The sequence below is a fragment of the Amaranthus tricolor genome, chromosome 16, assembly GCF_026212465.1.
Source record: "Amaranthus tricolor cultivar Red isolate AtriRed21 chromosome 16, ASM2621246v1, whole genome shotgun sequence".
Taxonomy (NCBI): Eukaryota; Viridiplantae; Streptophyta; class Magnoliopsida; order Caryophyllales; family Amaranthaceae; genus Amaranthus; species Amaranthus tricolor.
In genome coordinates, this window is record NC_080062.1 from 131004 (window position 1) to 149159 (window position 18156).

An 18156-nucleotide genomic window follows, 5' to 3' on the forward strand; every position below is an offset into this window, starting at 1 on the left:
AACCCTTCAAATGTCTTTATTCTACTGTGTTTTAACATGTTGAATCATCTTTTGCTTTACAATACAATTAAGTCTAAACTCTAAATAATAAATGCATTGTAAATTCCTGGCCCAATATATTCTCTTTATTACCAGTGGCAGTGAGTGAGTCCTTGAAAAGGATTAATTAACTGTGGACAAAGATTTAAACTATTTTTCTTTTAGTTGTAAATAATAACTTTTAACATAGAGCGAGAATCGCTCTGAATTGGAGTATATATCACTTCTCCTTAGAAAAACTCAAATTTGAATCTCATTGCCCCTCCCGGCCCTAAATCCTCTCCTTCCTTCAGTCTTGTATGAAATCGTTTCACCTTAAGATCAGCCCATAACTCAAATACTTAAAAAAGTAATCACTTTAAAACTGTCAGTAATCACTTTAAGACAGTAAGTATACAATGTACTATGTTGGGTCAATCCAATTAAAATGATATCAACGGAAATTATAGGATTTGTGTGATTATATGATTTTGGAAGATATAGGCTTCTTCCTCCCAAGTCCCATCTTATGCGCACATGGTATTTTAGCTACTGGCCTTAAACAGAAGAAGGTTTAGGATTTAAAGCCTTCGCCTCAGCAGTCAGCACTATAATTTATAATATTCGCAACCCTGCACTAAAATCTCATCATAAACCATAAGAGCCTCGTGGTGCTTTCTTTACCAAAATCGGTGGACGCAAATTTTAGCTACACTACTCCCTAGCAATTCATTTACATAAGATACGACTATGTTATTCCATCGGACTCAGTACACACAATGAGCACATGTCTAAGTGTCTAACTTGACTATTTAGTAATTAGTACTTTGAACCCATTGTCTTAAGTGTCCTGCACCCATGTGTGAGTGTCACTATGTCAAGACTCAAGAGTCTGATGCAATATTTGAGGTAAGGTGATGAATCCGAGCAACATAAAAATATGATATTACTCTTCGTTTAAGGCATTAGAGATAGCTATTTGATACCGCGGGTAATTAACTAGATATATACAACTTATTCAGTATATATGTCAGGTAGTCAACTAGGTACCATTCATGATCCTGCTGGATATGCTATTACTAAAACCTGCTACATGATCTTTGTGCTAATTTTAATTAAAGAGAAGCTGCTAGACTTCCAGACTCGCTCTCCGTCACCGTCACTTTTCTGTTCAGATTCAGATTGTGGTCACAAGGTGGCCTGAATAGAAGAAGGAACATAGATTATATATAGACATATATTTGTCAAATCTTTTCAAAAAGTCGTGGGAAATGGAGAAAGAGAGCAATACCCCAGGTGCAAGGTAATATCAGAATCTGATTTATCAAACTCACTGTTGCAAAGTCCATCAGAACCTGAAGTCGTCGTATTTGTCTCACACCGAACCCTTTTCTGTAACGGATAGTACTCAAGATACATAGGCTCCAGACGCTCCGACGGCGTCACAAATCCCCTAAGCTCGGCAATCTAAATTTCACACAAATTCAAATTTACACATTTCTTGGTGATTAGTGTCAAGCTTTGGCATTGTTATTTTACTTAACGAAGTAACAATTGCTAATCAGGTTCTAGAAATCGATCGATTACCTGTCTGCGTAAAGACTCATTCTCTAGCAAAGCCCTCTGCTCCTAATTTAATTAAAATGAGTAAAATTTCAGTATTGATAAAAAGCATAAATTTTAGATCAACTATCGGGATCGTGAGACTGACATACCTGTGCGCGTGAGTGCGCCAGTTGTTCCATCAGTAGTTGGTCCTGCAGTACAAAATCTTTCTCATTAACTGAAAAATAGTAATAGTAATGGATGTGGGTGCATATCGTACAATATTAAGCCTCAATAGACGATAGAAAGGAAAATAAGGCGGCACAAGATCAAGAACAGCACCTTCTTAGCTTTTACTGACAATAGACTGACGTTGAGTTGGTTCTCGAGCTGCTGCAGTTCTTTCATGCTCAAGCCTGATAAATCTTTTCCTAGCAACCTCCTGTGTCACAATAAGATTGTTATTCACTCAATTGTGATACATGAGTTTTGGATACAAGACTACAAACTCGGCATTGATGGCAAGTTCAAGAAATTAATCAAGTATACTTTTGTTTGGCTTGAAGACTCATTATCTCATCTTTCAGATTATCAACTTCCTTCAGGTCTTCAATCTGCTAAGCACAAAGAGACCCGGTAAAAAAAGAACATATATGAATGAATTCATAAATGAAAGAGAGAAAATGTTTAATGATTACTAAATGTTCCTAGAAAACTAAAAACAGAATGAGTTTAGGCCATACCTCCATCTTTGGATTTCCAAGCATTGCATCAGGACTTTCCTTAGTATTCTTGTACCTAGCAAGTGTTCTTTTCATGCTGCACATGATGCATCCAAAACATTACTTTTCGAGATGATACAACAGACAGTATGTACATGCATGCTGGGAATCAAGCATGTCACAAATGAAAAAGCTGCAATGAATCATCTGGGGTTCAAGGTTAAGTTTGTTGCACACCTAGAGAAAACTCTTATGTCCCTTAAATTTGTTACAGCAAATTGAAATGAGAGTTTTTTGAGTGTAGTGTAGCAAATTCAAAGGGACGAAATGAGTAATAGCTTAATATTTCCCTTTGATCATCAAGAAAACAAAGACAATTTTTTCAGTGAATCTGTGCTGGAAATGGGAATAGTATTAGTCGAGCTGGTTCTAAACACATGCAGAAGTGATTGTTCAGACCATCCGTCTCTGATCGTAGGGAAAATTGTTAGAGGATCAAAGATGTCCAGGCCAAATTATAACAAAAGTGATTTGACCATAATTTGGAGCCATAATAGGTAGCATACTGCAATACTATCTAACTTTTTTCTCACATATACTCATACTATGTTGACATCAAGTAGCTCACTGCATAAATATAACAACATAAATCAAAGTCCTTACTCCTTTGCACGTAATTACCACACCATTCAAAAAAGCTTTTAAGTCATACTTTGAGACTTAAGAGACCAGTAAATATATATATATTAGGGCGTGTTGCATCCTTGCAAAAGTTTTAATTATTATAATTTGATAGTTCAAGGTAACCTAATTAGTTTCTAGCTTCCAAAAACCTTACTGTTTCAATACCATATTTCACATTAGGGATGGTCATGACTCTTGAACATGTATAGGGTGTCAAACACATAAAATCTATACCACTTTAATTAAATTGCTTTTACTTTAATTTAATTACTCGATTTGAGGTGTTAAAATTTCGAAAAAAAAAAAGAAGGTAAACAAAGCCTTTAAAATTTATCGTATATTTTTAGTCTTTCCATGTATAACATGCTTACAAGACTCACTCTTTCACCTATTCAGTAAAATAAGCCATGCATTTCTAAAAGGCAGTATTCAATAACTTCTCTAAAATCATGCAGTTTTACTATATCATAATTCTATTTTGTTTATATTTTTTAAACTTTTTTCTCTTTTTTGGCACCAAAAAAATAATCTTCAAGGAAAGAAGTATAATAGTCTTTTCTTGGTTAATTAAGAGAAAAAAGAAAATATTTGTAGAACGAAATGACCAAAGTAAAAGTTGGAAACTTCAGACCAAAAAGCAATATGAAAACCTTTTTTTTTTTATGATGATCAGAAGAAATATGAATCTTCTTATTATTCTCCTGGGAATTACTAAGAAGAAACAAAATTTAGTAATACAGTCAACAAGGTCAAACAAACTTCACATGCAAGCACCAAGAAACCAAAATTCAAAATTTCAACCGACAACAAAATTCATTAAAATTAACAAAAATAAAAAAATTAAACATTTCTGATCATTTTTTGAGCTTTATACCAGAAATTTTGACATGCAAGATGCAACACACCAAAGATAGCATCTTTGAACAAAACAAAAAAATCATTTCTTTCCTGATAAAAATTGGTTTGCATAAGAAATAACCAAAAGTAAATAAATATATAAAAAAGAATTAAAAAATACCTGGAGCTAGAGAACTCAAAAAGTCTACCAGTACTAGAAAAGATGATAAGAGCAACTTCAGCATCACAAAGAACAGCAAGTTCATGAGCTTTTTTCAATAGCCCAGAACGACGTTTAGAGAATGTAACTTGTCTACTATTTGCATTTTCAATCTTCTTAATCTCAATCTTTCCACGACCCATTTTAATTCACCCAAAACCCAGAAAAACCCACCAAGGAATTTGATCAAAAACCAAAGAATTGATTAATCAATAAGCTCAAAAATGAAAAACCCCTGTTTTCTCCCCTGTTTCCTTCTTAAAAAGAAAGAAAAACCCTTCCTTTTTGGTAAAATTCTCTCTGTTCTAAACATAGAAAATAAATAAGGAGTTGCTAAAAATGGAGAGAGAAAGAAAGGAAGAAAAAAAAAGAGAAGTAAGAAGGATTAAAAAACAAGAGATAGTCCAATTAGAGGAAGAGAGAGAGAAAGAAAGGGAATGGTTGAACCTAGAAATGGTAATTCTGCATGGCAAAGTCTTGCACTGTTGCATGACCCTTTTTGCCACATTTACATCATTTTCTGTAAATTTTATGCCTACTTGTGGGCCACCATCCATCCTTGAGTTTCTTAAGGTTTAATTTAATTTAATTTTACTAATTTCTTGAAATGTTTTGATTACTCGGAATTTCTAAATTTGAAAGGATTTGTTGATGTGATGTATGATGATGATATTGATGACTACGTTCAAATATGGAGTTAATGTTCTTACTTTCTCCTGTTTTGTGGGTGCTCATCAAAACGGAGTTCAACAACTTGTGTACTTGTGTCATTCGTATGAAAATTCAGGAGAGGTGTGAAGTACTAAATACTACCCTCTATACTAAGTTTTTTTAAAGTTGAAAAATAATCTGTATGAATTTAATTCGTATTATTTTTAGTATTTTTACTCGATAAGTACAAGTATTAGAAAATACTTATTATTATTAGTAGATTGTTGTACATTAAAATATTATAAAACAAGTGTATATAAAATTTTTACATTAAAGCTTTAGAATTGTTGACTAATGTTTGTGATTTGTTTTTGCCTTATTTTGTACTAGATAGATTCCCGTGTAAAACACGGATACTATAGATATATACTGATATGAATATATCAATATTAATCATCTCAATATATATATATATATATATATATATATATATATATATATATATATATATATATATATATATATATATTAATTCATGTAGAATATAAACTTAATTATTAAATCTTTATATTTGATATAATAATATAACTATCAAAGTGAATGAAGTAATTTCTTATACAATTAGATTAGAACATATATGTGAAGACAAAAAAATACCATCAATCAATAAAATCATTCTTTTTAAAAATATTTCATTATTAAAAGATTATAGATTTACCATCAATATAGTATATTTTAATTTAATTTGTAGATTTGTATCATGTATGATTAATATTAAAAAAATTTAAATGAATCATCAAATATATAAACTGAATATAACATTTTTTTTTTATGGTTTTTGGTTGGATCACTTTAGTTTTGATAATGGTTTAGTGAATCAAGTTTTAATTTTCTTTATGATTTGGGATAAAAAAAATTATTGATTTACATAAGAAAATATAGTGTATTAATAATAGATCACATATATTTATATTCAATCAACAAATATTACATTTTTTAATGTGTTAATTGTTTCCTTAAATATGAAGTTAAGTATCAAAAATTTTCATGTCAATGATAAAAAAGAGGCGGGAAAATTTTTAATGAGAGTGCGACACGTGTACTTAGTCGTTTCTTCATTAATATATTTTATTGATTGTCTACTCCTATGATTTATTGCCATTCTTTGTTCTTATTTACTATAAGGTCTTTTTTGAGCTGCAAGTATTACTGGTTGCAACCTCGTTTGATAAGGATATAATTTTGCGATTTTCCTACATGCTATCATCAATCGTGATATTAACTCTTATCCTTTTGAACGTGATCTTGATCTAATTATATTGATATTATATCGATCATCCCAAAAACTTTTTTCTGGTTAATATTTAGCCTCCTTAATTTAAATTATTGACTTCGTCCCTGTATTTATAAAAATAATTCTCCTTTTATATATAGCTACTCCTAAAAGACATTAAGAGACAACTTAATGTAGTAGTTTAAATTAGAATTCACTGAGAATTATATACAATCGTGTGAACTAATTTATTTTGTTATCGGTGAAAAAAATTGAGTTTCTCAAATGAAAAATAATTTTGAAAAGTAAAATAATGGAAGTAGTATGAATGTGCATGTCTTTTAGTAGACAAAAGCAGAATAATATTACACAAAGAAATGGAAAATATGGCAAAAGAAATTAGAAAGATGGAAAACAAAGAAAGTATGATCAACCAATTACAGTTTTTTTCAACAAAAGTTACATTATACGACTATTAGCTCCTATAAGCTTTTATTCATACACAAAAATTTTGATTTTTGACCTTTAACCTGTGTAACAAAGCCAAGAAGTTGGAGACCAAAGTTAGATGATGGCATGATCAATGATATTAATTGAATCAATGTAGGTGTTTATTTGAGTGTTTAAATTAGATTGAATTTTTGGTTTACTATATTATAACAAATTATTTTTGATTTTTTTGTGTCTGATTATAATACTCATATGTTAATTTAATTGATTTTTTCTTTTATTAAAATAATCAAAACAATTTTAAACATTTAATGCTATGTAAGAATTTAATTAACAAATCCAAAGGGTATCAAAGATAACATTTTGAAAATTAGAACATGATTTTATTTGTTGAACATTTTTTTTTTTTTTTGTCTAGAGCGATATACTCATATGTTGCAATTGTCATCTTTACTACCTAATTTTCTCTGGTCATAACTTGTTTATAAAGCTCAACAGACAATATATAGTTTCTTTGCAATGAAGAATTAGGGTTGTTTAGTTTTGGAAAATATTAAAATTTGTTTTTCAATTTTCATTGACCATTGTTTGGTTTGATAAGAAAATTAAAGTGGAAAACTTGGTATAAAATTTAGAATTATGCTCCTCATCCCTAATATTTAGATTTTTTTCAATAAATTTTCCACCCATCATTACAAAGAAAATTAATTATCATTTGTATTTTACATTTATATTAAACATATCTAGTAAAATTTATTTTGCAAGAAAAATATAATTCGCTACCAAATAGAACACCACCTTAATGTCCCCACTAGCTATTTCTTAACCATTAGGTCAAAACCTCTTTTAACACAATTAGCTTTTTGTTAGAGTAAGCTAATGTATGCAGAAGCATGGGCCTAAAGATAGGTGGCACGAAAGGTTAATGATTATGGCTTGAAAGCTCATTACGATGTTGAAGGAATTACATAAATGGATAGTAGTATGTAAGCTATACATTTGAGTAGAGAATTAATTAGAGTGTGATAAGGATAAAAAATGAGAGGCTCAAGCTTATAGCTTGGCTCTACAACATACAACAATAACAATATAACTTATATACACAAAGGGGAAAATGGGGTGACATTGAATGAAACAGAAAATAGTAGCCACGCGTGTCAGAGAGCTTGCTCGACCTCCTACTCGGTCGAGCAACCTAGTCAAGCAAAGAGCAGGTCCTGCACTGTCAGACTTTGCTTTTCCTTCACATGTGATTGAATAGTCCACTATGGTCTCCTCTATGCACCCATAGCTTGAACCAGCTAGTTTGTACTATATATTGCCTTGATTATCAATGACAAACCCATGTGGCACATTCCATATACTTGTTTTATGCACACAATTGGTGTGTACTATTTCATGACTTGGAGTGTCCTTTACCACTCATACAGTGGCGGACCTAGCTTAGGTGACCATTAAAAATAAATTCTAGAAAGTAGTACTTATCTCTCAAACCAATGACCTATTGCCAAAATATGGATAATTAATCCCACTTCTATACCACTAGGCTACAACATTTACATTTGTTAATGTATAACTTTAACATAATTAATACTTTATAAGAACAATTACAATTAATGACTTAAAGGAAGGAAATTAATAATTATTAGTTTCCTTAATTCTTCCATTTTCGACTCTTCTTCCTCCTAATCTCTGTTTCGGAATTCTCAAACTGTCAAGCACCATTGTTGACAGCTTGTCGCTTGCTCGTAGCCGACCCACAACCACTCTTGCCGACACTATCGCCGCCATTGCATCATTATTACCAACAGTCTACAGCCCCACAATCCAGTCCCCCATAATTATTTTAGGTAAATTATTAAAATTGAATTAGAATTTAGAAATTTTTTTTACTTGAACTAGAATTTAGAATTTAATTAACTATTGTATTGTGAATTTGAGTATGATTTGATTTGGGTTTAATTTTAATTTGCTATAACTAATGATAAGATCAATTTATTTGTGTATGATTTTGGTATTTTTTGTTTATAAATCATAATTTTAATTTGCTTTCAATTATGATAATTTTAGTTTTATTTGCTTTAAGTTATGATAATTTCAATTCAGAATCAGAATTTGTATTTGTATTTGTGTATGATTTCATTGATTGTTATTCATGAATAACATTAAAAGTCATCATTTGAATAACTTATAAAGTATTAAAATTATGTTGAGTTTCTTTATTTATGTTGCAGTCTTTCAAGTTATGTTTTACTTGTTTTCAAAAAAAATATTATATTTTATTTGTTGATGGGAAAGAAGACGCTTTTATTAAGCTTACAACCCCATATTTCAAACTCTAAGTTCGCCACTGCACTCATACATACTTAAGGTCTAGTAATCACTTTGTTACTTTTAACCTTTGAGCCATAATTCTTAGAAAATAAATAATAACTAATAAGATCAAAAATTGATAATTATAAGCTATAAATGATAACTAATAAGATCAAAAATTCAATTTTTAATTAAACCATTATTTTTAATATTAATACTTGCTCTTTAATTGAGACAAACTCCCAATTCTCAAAACATATCCTATCTTTAATTTACCATTATTTCTAAAATTATAAATATTGCTCTAAAATTGGAAAAGGAAGATCCACATTAAAAAAAGAAAATTATTTGACAAATATGAATTCTATTTTTGTCTGCACTGAAGTCTATAACAGGAAACACGATAAAAGGAAGAAATTTCTTAGAATTGCATATGAAAAGACTTTTTTTTTTTCTTTCCCCTTTTTTGACTGTGACTAGTAGTAGACTTGAAAATTAGTCTTCAAATATGTCACTTCTTTTAGGCTATTGGGTGTTTAATTTTCTTGATTTTACGTCCTATTATCATTTCTTAACTTGGACTAAAAATTTCTACTCCTAATAATCTTCTAGAAAAAATGCATTAAAATAAGATAAATAAATTAATGTATTTCTTTTAATTTATACTACTATATCCGATATATATTATCGTGATTATAAGGTTAAAGGTTCAATTTAATTCAACTTTAAATCTTAAAGTAGAATTCTGTTATTATTTTTCTTGTTCTCCCAAGATAATATATTGCAAATTGACTTAGAAAAACGTAACAATTAAAATTTTGATTAGAATTTATTTTATCATATTATACTATGACTCTATAAGTAATATGACTCGATTCAATTTAAAAAATAACTATAATTCTATAATAATGAGTAGTATTTTTGTTGATACGAAATAAAGTAATATTGATCCTTTGTTAATTGATTTGTTGAGCTTTATCACTCTATACTAAAAAAAAGACTAATAATATACCAAAGGAGATTTAATACTTGAAATTAAATGGAGCCAATTATTCAAAAAAGTATCTCAGGTTTAGTTTAGCATTAAGTTACCAATTTGCTTGAATTTTTGCTCAAAATAGTTAGTGGTAAACTGCAAGTAAGTGGTACGTAAACCCTATATGTTATGCGATCAGGTGAATATGAAGAATGAGAAAAAAAAAAAAAAAAAAAAAAAAAAAAAAAAAAAAAAACTAACAATTATTTCCAATTGTTATCGCATAAGATGTGAATCAAACATGGGAATTTCTAACCATCTTACACTTAACCCAAAATCATATGATAACTAACTTAGGTGGGAAAGTGATATGAATTGGAATAAAAGCAAGCCATAGTAAATAGTAATAGTAGCATGCATGGATATGGGCATATGGCATATCTAGGCTAACCCGAAAAAGAGAGGCCAAACTTGAAATGCGCATAAACCAACTTAAAGAAATTGTTTATACCATTCTATGAACAACTTTCTGAAGTGCTAAAGTTTCTACTTCCTTTAACCTTTCCTTATGTGGTTAATCTCTAAAATAAGGAATATATTTTAACTAAGTTTGGAAACTCCATTAGAATCACTCTTTCCTCATCAACAAGTGGAACCTTTTTTGTGGGTATATTTATATTAATATTGGATGAGTAAATAAATAAATAGCCAAATAGAGGCAATTGGTAATTGCCTTTTACGGAGGAGAGTTTATAGCAACACCTTATTTCTAGCTATAAAGATACTAGGGAGTTTGATTATAGTAAGTAATAAGTTGTCACTATTCTCACTTAAGGATCATCCTCCAAAACCTATACGTGTAGGAAATAATTGTATATGTAGAAGTGAGGTTTTGATTACTACTACTACCTAATTCTACTTGGCAACACTAATGCTCTAATTTGTATCTTGTCCGGCTGCCTTGTCTTGCTATGTCTCTTGTCTTGTTATGTCTTGTCTTTGTTTGCGTTTGTAGGTCCACTCGAGCTGATGGTCTTATTGGCCGCAACCTCTCTTTTAAGGGTATGCTCGTTATGACGTTTAAATCCCTTCTCAAATCTTGATCATAGCTTTTTATAAGCGGAATACATTAAATATGATTATGATGAACACTAATGCTTTAATCTTTATTAGAGTTAATCTTAACTAGTCGAATTCATATGTCCAATCTAATTTAGTCCATCAAGTTCACACCCACTACTTGAATAGTAAGCCTATATGCCTATGAGCTAATTGCAACATAAATACTCACTAATAGTCAAGATCAGATCCTAGATCTTAGCATAAGATGGATCGAACAGTCACTTATATGTATATGTTAAACCAATTTGACTTCTAACTTTAAATATATTATGTAACACAATTCAATTTTAATAGTATTTTAATCAAATGACTGAAACCGTAGCCTTGGCAATAATAACCAAAAGGTTCAATGGCATCCCTTGTTATTTTTCAAAAATAACAACCAAGATCATTCATGGATATTTGCCATAACTCTAATAGAAGTAATAATTTAATTTGATTCCTATATATTATACAATAAGCAAGTGGCCATCTAACGTGGAAAGATGGCTAGACTGATCAAAATAGTCGTGTGAAAATTCTGCTCAAGCAAATAGAATTGCTAGCTGCTATTATTCCTATCAATAATGATACACTTCAAATTCGTTTCCAACAAAAAGATGGAAGATGACTCTCATTGCAATATCGCAAATCTCGCAATTTAAAAAAAAGAAAAGAAAAAGAAAACTAGCCAAGTAGTTAAAGTACAAAACACAGAAAACACATTGTATATATACTACCATTACGGCAGTACCACATAACTAAGGAAGTAAAGGAAGCAATGAGGTAGAGCAGCACCATTGATTTAAAGTACGAAAAATCTATAAACCCTCATTCAGCTATTAATAAGGCGGCTCTCAAAGAAGAGTTCACGTATTCCACTAATCGTCGACTCCTTCTGAACAACAATTATGCACACCTAATATTACATTTACAAAGCTTGATACAACAACAAAACCTATAGACTTAGTTTGCAAAGAGAGGAATTTGGTCTGTATCGGATTATATCGTATCACCAGTCATAGGATGTGACGCTACGCTAGTTGGCCCCTCATCGTTCTTCTTGCAGATGTATATGAAGTGACAATCTGGATCTTCCAAGACTAAATCTGGTGGAAGCAGCCCATCCTCAGTAAGAGGGATGGGTTCCAAGCATGTTTTAGTGGATCTAACAGCTGTCCCTTCAAACCCAGGTCTTGCTGTAGAAATAAAAGGAAAATTAGATTTTACACATTTTTGCCTGTATCAAAAGATTTATTTGCCGAGTGAAAGGAAAGCAAAAATTTTCAGATGTACACAACCTTATACTCGTTAGTGATGATAAAGTGGTTGATTCCAAAAATACATAGGATTCGGCCACGGAGTCCTGCCTAAGGCATAAATATACACATTCCCCTTCCTTTTCATTCCCTTCCCTTCCCAGTTCCCTCCTAAACATACAATAAAGGTTTACCTACCATTTCTCTTCCTTTCCTTTTCCCTCCCTCCTTTCCTTCCCCTCTCCTTTTCTCTCCAAAATTGTTATCTAAACATAGTATTAGTCTTACATGCAAGGCAAGCAAAAATCGAATAGTAGTTTATGTAATTTGTCAATTAGGTCGAGCTAGCGATCAGATTCATGGAGAATGAAACCCGCCAAAACTCAATGACATTTCATACAAAGCACATAAGTAGATATTGTCCGCTATAATCAAAGGCCACAGATCTGCCTGCTAATGCTATCCAAAGATGAGCACTTGTGCAATATTACTCAATGTATCACAATCTTAACACTTCTCTGCCCCATCCCTGATCCTATGTTCAGACTCATTCGGGTATCCCGACTCGTGTCAGGTGCCAAAGTCTTGGACAAGCAATAATGCAGACAAAATGAGTTTTTGGGCTTGCGTGACTTGGGGAGTTGGGGTGTCTAGTGTCGACTCGAAAGATGGGTTGAGTCAGGAGTCACAGCTTTATATTAGTAATCAAAGTTTTTTGAATAACAAAATAGACCATCATTGTATATTCGTGTGATAAGATTGACATATGAAGCTTTTCTTTTCACTCTAGTAGGTGGAGATAGTCACAAAGTTCATACTAAGTAGTTTTACTTATAATGCTCAACATCCCATATTGCATGTTCAAAATGAACATAATTAATAAGAAAATTACTAGTAAACAATCCGTAGGGGAATCTCAGGACAGTCTCCCAGTTGCCAATACTTATAATATCTCCCAAACAAACAGACTGATGATTGTGTGATAGATTCAACACTTGTATACATAAAATATCATCAACTAAACAATAATTACTACATACAAAGTAAAATCAGGGTAAAGATGAGATAATAAAAAGGAAATCAAGAGTCATAGATACCAGGAAATATAGAAATACACATCTGAACAATACATAAAACCTTAATCAGAAGTTATTCTACAGCATAGGTTAAAATGAAATACAAAAACAAAGTTGAGTTCACAAGTAAAAGACTTACGGATTATGTATAGTTCAATTTTCCAATTGTATACTTGTCGGCTCAAATAAGGCATCCTTACCTTTGGATCTCCATACGTAATCTGTAAAGGGAATTACAGAAATGAGATATCTGCCTGAAAATGATTTACTTTCAGCAAAATCCAAACGAAGTCATGGAAAAAGATGGCGAGGTACGGTTACCAACAGATATACTCCTCCAGGTTTAAGTAGCCTACAAAATAAATAGTCCTCCAATCAAGGGGAAATATATAAAAAATTAAACCATAACGAAAAGTAGATAGTACTAAGTATCAAATCTCAAGACCTGCTAACTTCACCCAACATCCGAGAAGCACTTATTTGAGCATCATTACCACACTTCAATAATAAGAAAAAAGTAAAATTAGGATATAGCATAACAGAAACCATCAAGTGATCACAAGGCAGTCCTTACCATCAAAGCATCGAGAGTTCCTATAGTGTATACGGCAGTGCATATCCAAGCAGGAGAAAGAAAAAAACATGGGTCAATACTATCGAACTACACTTCCAAATGAATCATACTTCACATATGATAAAATATAAACTTACCTTTATCAATCACACTGCCAAATGAATCATCAGGGAAAATACTCATGTCTCTAACATCCAACTGCACGTCTATCCGTTGGACAGATAAGGGATATATTCAATAACATTTACGACTAGGGGCAAATTCGAGATATATACATATTGAACCAACTCGACTGCAATTATTTTGTGTTAAACAACTCAATATTAATACAAGATTCACCCCGTTTATGAAAAACTTAACAGAATGGGGGGGGTACTGCAAGATATTACACTTTTTAATGAGCAATGATGCAAGCAAAGAAAATTGAACAAAAAAAGAAAAAAATAAATAAAACTTCAAAAAAAAAGTCCTGCCACACACAAGGATACATTTCAATTGAGGTATGTGTGCATGCTTCCTTTTCATCATTTCGATTGCAACTGAAGATATGTCAATGTTCATGATCTCTTCATATCCATCCTTCGCCATGTCCTCTGAAATGGCTAATTTTTACCCAAAAAAAAAATATATCATCAGAATTTGTTATCTTGCGGAACAGCAGTTCATTAATCAAGATTCAAGTATTCAACGCCAATGGGATTATATTTATTGCATAAAGAAAATAGCCTTTGATAAAATGAAGTAAAATTATGAGTCCATAGGAAAAACCGATGTAAAAGTTAATGTGACAATTAACACTCTATGTCAATTCATTTAATTGTTCTTCACATGAAAAGGTTTAAAATTTTTTTAGAAAGACGGATTTGGATGGATGGAGAGAAAGATCCGGAGAGGAAAAGGTTCATTAATCCCTTGTTTAGATAACAATAAGATACAACTATGGGTGCAGACCACACATCCATACTCTTATCAAAAGAGATAAGGAGGTTATAGCCAAGAATGACTTGTAAATAAAAATAAATGACCCAATCCCTGGTCATAGCTTCTATAAGGGGATATACCGAGAGTTATGATGAGGAGGAGGATACAACTAAGAAGGAAAGAAATTCTATGTATCTTGTACATGCTTTATAATCATATGCACAAATTCACTTCAGGTTCTCAAAGCATCAAAAAGATGCATGTTAGTCATATTATCAATGGAACGCATAGCAAATTTTCCTCATGATACAAGCTGCAAACTTGTTAATATAACACACAAGCTGTAACAACCTTCTAATTCTTTCTAGTTAAAGAAGGATTTAGTATATAAACATGGATGGACAATAGATTTTATTAATCCTTTATCTATTAACAACCTTTTGTAATTTGTTAGCCCTTTCTTTGACCTTTACTCGACCAACTTAATTTTCAACCAAATAATGTTAATTCAAATCTTTCTATCCTAACACCTTCATCTCACATACTTTTCTTTTTGGCTTCCTTCCCTTCCTTTTCACCTTCACCTTCCCCTTCCCCTTCCCCTTCCCCTTCCCCTTTCCCTTTCCCTCTCATCCTATTGTTCCCCGTCCTTTATTTTTTATTTAAACAAGCTACAAGCTACAAGCTACAAGAGATTGTTCATCAACACTTTAAAGGTCATCACACACGTAGGTGCTATATATATAAATATAAATATATATATATATATATATATATATATATATATATATATATATGACACAATATATATATACATATATATATATATATGTATGTATATATATATATATATGACACACCAGTACTTTGAACTTTTTAAAAACCTATTGTTCAAGCCCGACCATTTTTCGAGCTAGGCGGTAGCCCACAAATGATCAGCTTTTAGTTTACGTATTGCATCCTAGTCTAGTAGGTTTCATGTGGAGGCTAATTCTTAGGTGAATTAAGCAAAAGTTTCTCATATAACATACCAATGAGATGACACGGTGATTCATGCACAATTTTGAGCACTAGTGTGGGCAGGAGAGAATCCAGGATACTAATATAGAGTGGGTGAACACTTAACTATGCATGTGTACTAAACCACTAGATTGTGTTACACATATTCAATATTAATAGGGTTTTTAATAAGATAACTCTTGACATGGCCTAGGCTTTCCCTTGATTATCGTTCATTGCCAGTTGTTAAATATTAGGTACCTAAGTAAAGCAATATCCATACCGAGCATCTTTAAAGGAAACAAGTTGCAAACAAAATCGCAAAAGATATAAGTTAAAAAATCACTCTCCTAGCCCATACATGAAGTGGAATAACAACCAGCATATGAATTTACAAAACAACATCATCCTTTTGACTCATGAGTTTCGATGGCTCACATGGCAACCAACTCTAAAATAGCAATTTCAAAACTTTAATATCAATATTAATCTCATGATTCATCTAACATGCAAATATCTACTCCTTGAAATGTTCATCAACTCGGTTGGTCCTTAAAAGCCCAATGCAAATCAACTACACAATGCAAAATTTTCCTTTCTTTTAGGAACATAAAAATTGATAATTAATTGACAAGTGCATCAACAATGTATAAAGATATTTTCAATGTATATTTTGATGTACAAGATTCTTGAGTAGGAGATTTAGATATTAACAATAAAAAAAATTTAAAATTCTAGATACTTTCACTCCTAGAATGGTCAAGTTATGTTCAAGAAATCAGTGTAAGTTAATAAAACATCCTAGAAAAATCTAGAAAAAGTTATGCATGGATGATATAAAAATAACTTTAGATCCTACATTAGATGTAGGATCAAGTAATTTTCATATTCTTCCATCGCCATATACCCCACTAGGTACTAAACCTTTAAACATTTATTTTGATTAGTCCTTTCCTCCTACAAACTACAACTTTCAATCCATGAAACCCATAAATCATCTAATAACAACTTTACTCACTAATTTCTCATCCTAATAATCATAGAAAACAAACCCACAATCTTAAAAAAAAAAAAAAAAAAAAAAAAAAAAAAAAAAAAAAAAACTTTAGCCAAAAACAAACACATTGGGGAAAAATGAAGAAAAGACTACACTTTACTTGTAAAAATGAAATTCATAAAAGTTTCGTCAAGAATACCCAAATTGAACAGCTAAAAACACCCACTTTTAACCAACAAAACCCAAAAACTTGCATCTAATGGCAAAGTTACCCACTTATAATAATCCTGCAAAAAGACCCACAATCTCTAAAAGGAAATTAAATCAAAAAATTTTCAATTTGATAAAAGGGTAAACAGTAATTTAGGGAAAGATCATATTTTTTATAGTGACATACACGAGATGTGATGATAATGATGAGTAATTGAAGGAAAGATGAATTTTGATAAGAAAAAGTGAAATTACCAGCATTTCCACAGCCAACCATAAGAACGGGAGAAGAAGTGGGAATAAAGTTGCGAAGAAAAGGACGAAGAGCAAAGTAACGCTGATACCAATCAAAAGAACCAGATTCTTGAATGTAACGAGCATCCCAGTAAGAAGCATCACTATAGTTGTAAGTGTTGCAGTTTGAAACATTTCTAAACATGGTGGACATCAGGGACAATTACACCAAATTGGAAGAGAAGATCTTGTGCCTTGTCGCCTGTTGGCTGTTGCCTATGGGTGGTTTATTGGGAAGTCAATGAGTAAATAAAGAGAGTAAAAAAGGAGTACGCGTTTCGGGCTAGTAATACTCCTCAGATAGTGAATTTCGTTATTAATCAAGTCAATTGGGTGACAACATGTGGCGAATGCTACACTTTTGCGCAGATTTGGGATTTGTTGATTAATGGTGTTTTCGAGAGAATTTGTTGTTGGTTGTTAGTCGTTAATTGTTAGTTGTTAGGTTTTTGATTGTTGTTGTTATACGATTGTATCATTAATTTGTTTATTTGATCTTTTGGTATCATTTACTTCATTTATTAGTCTATAGGTAGTAGGATAAAACTATTATCTATTGTTTATGGAACTCTTTAATTAAATTAGTTATTAATTGTTAATTGTTTGATAAAAAAGGCAAACAAGTTAAAAAACAAGTTACTCGATAAAATTTTTCATTTGCAAAATAAGTTTTTTTATTAATTAACAAGCTAAAGTCAAAAGTCAACTAACAAACTAGTCAAAAGTCAACCAACAAACTAGTTAAAAATCTCACCAAACAAGGCCTATTGGTAAAACAATTTGATCATCAAATATAACTTTATTGGTAATTAATTGATTACAAAGTGATCATGAGGTGATTATATTAACAATTCATAAGTTAAAAGGATACCATTTTATGCGGTTTTTCTTTTCATTTTCTAAAATATATACTCCTATGAAATTTAATTCCTTCTATTTTAATTATTTTGCATTATTTACATATGACACAAAGATTAAAGAGTTAGATTTTAGGGACTTAAAGTGATTGAGTTAATACAAGTGGTCATATCTTTGA

General features: G+C 31.2%; 2 protein-coding genes across 2 annotated transcripts; both read right to left on the reverse strand.

Moving 5' to 3' along the window:
• Positions 1-703: 703 nt before the first annotated feature.
• On the reverse strand, positions 704-4502 carry LOC130802138 (MADS-box transcription factor 23-like). The gene is made up of 8 exons (XM_057666044.1): positions 3988-4502; positions 2307-2382; positions 2113-2177; positions 1906-2005; positions 1734-1775; positions 1606-1647; positions 1310-1485; positions 704-1218 (listed from the first exon to the last, which is right to left on the reverse strand). The coding sequence occupies exons 1-8, from the start codon at positions 4167-4169 to the stop codon at positions 1134-1136; spliced, it is 768 nt and encodes a 255-aa protein (XP_057522027.1). The 5' UTR covers positions 4170-4502; the 3' UTR covers positions 704-1133.
• Positions 4503-11282: 6780 nt separating this feature from the next.
• Positions 11283-17438, reverse strand: LOC130802139 (uncharacterized). The gene is made up of 8 exons (XM_057666045.1): positions 17082-17438; positions 14188-14301; positions 13837-13905; positions 13700-13719; positions 13571-13623; positions 13447-13477; positions 13265-13346; positions 11283-11989 (listed from the first exon to the last, which is right to left on the reverse strand). The coding sequence occupies exons 1-8, from the start codon at positions 17272-17274 to the stop codon at positions 11793-11795; spliced, it is 759 nt and encodes a 252-aa protein (XP_057522028.1). The 5' UTR covers positions 17275-17438; the 3' UTR covers positions 11283-11792.
• Positions 17439-18156: the final 718 nt, after the last annotated feature.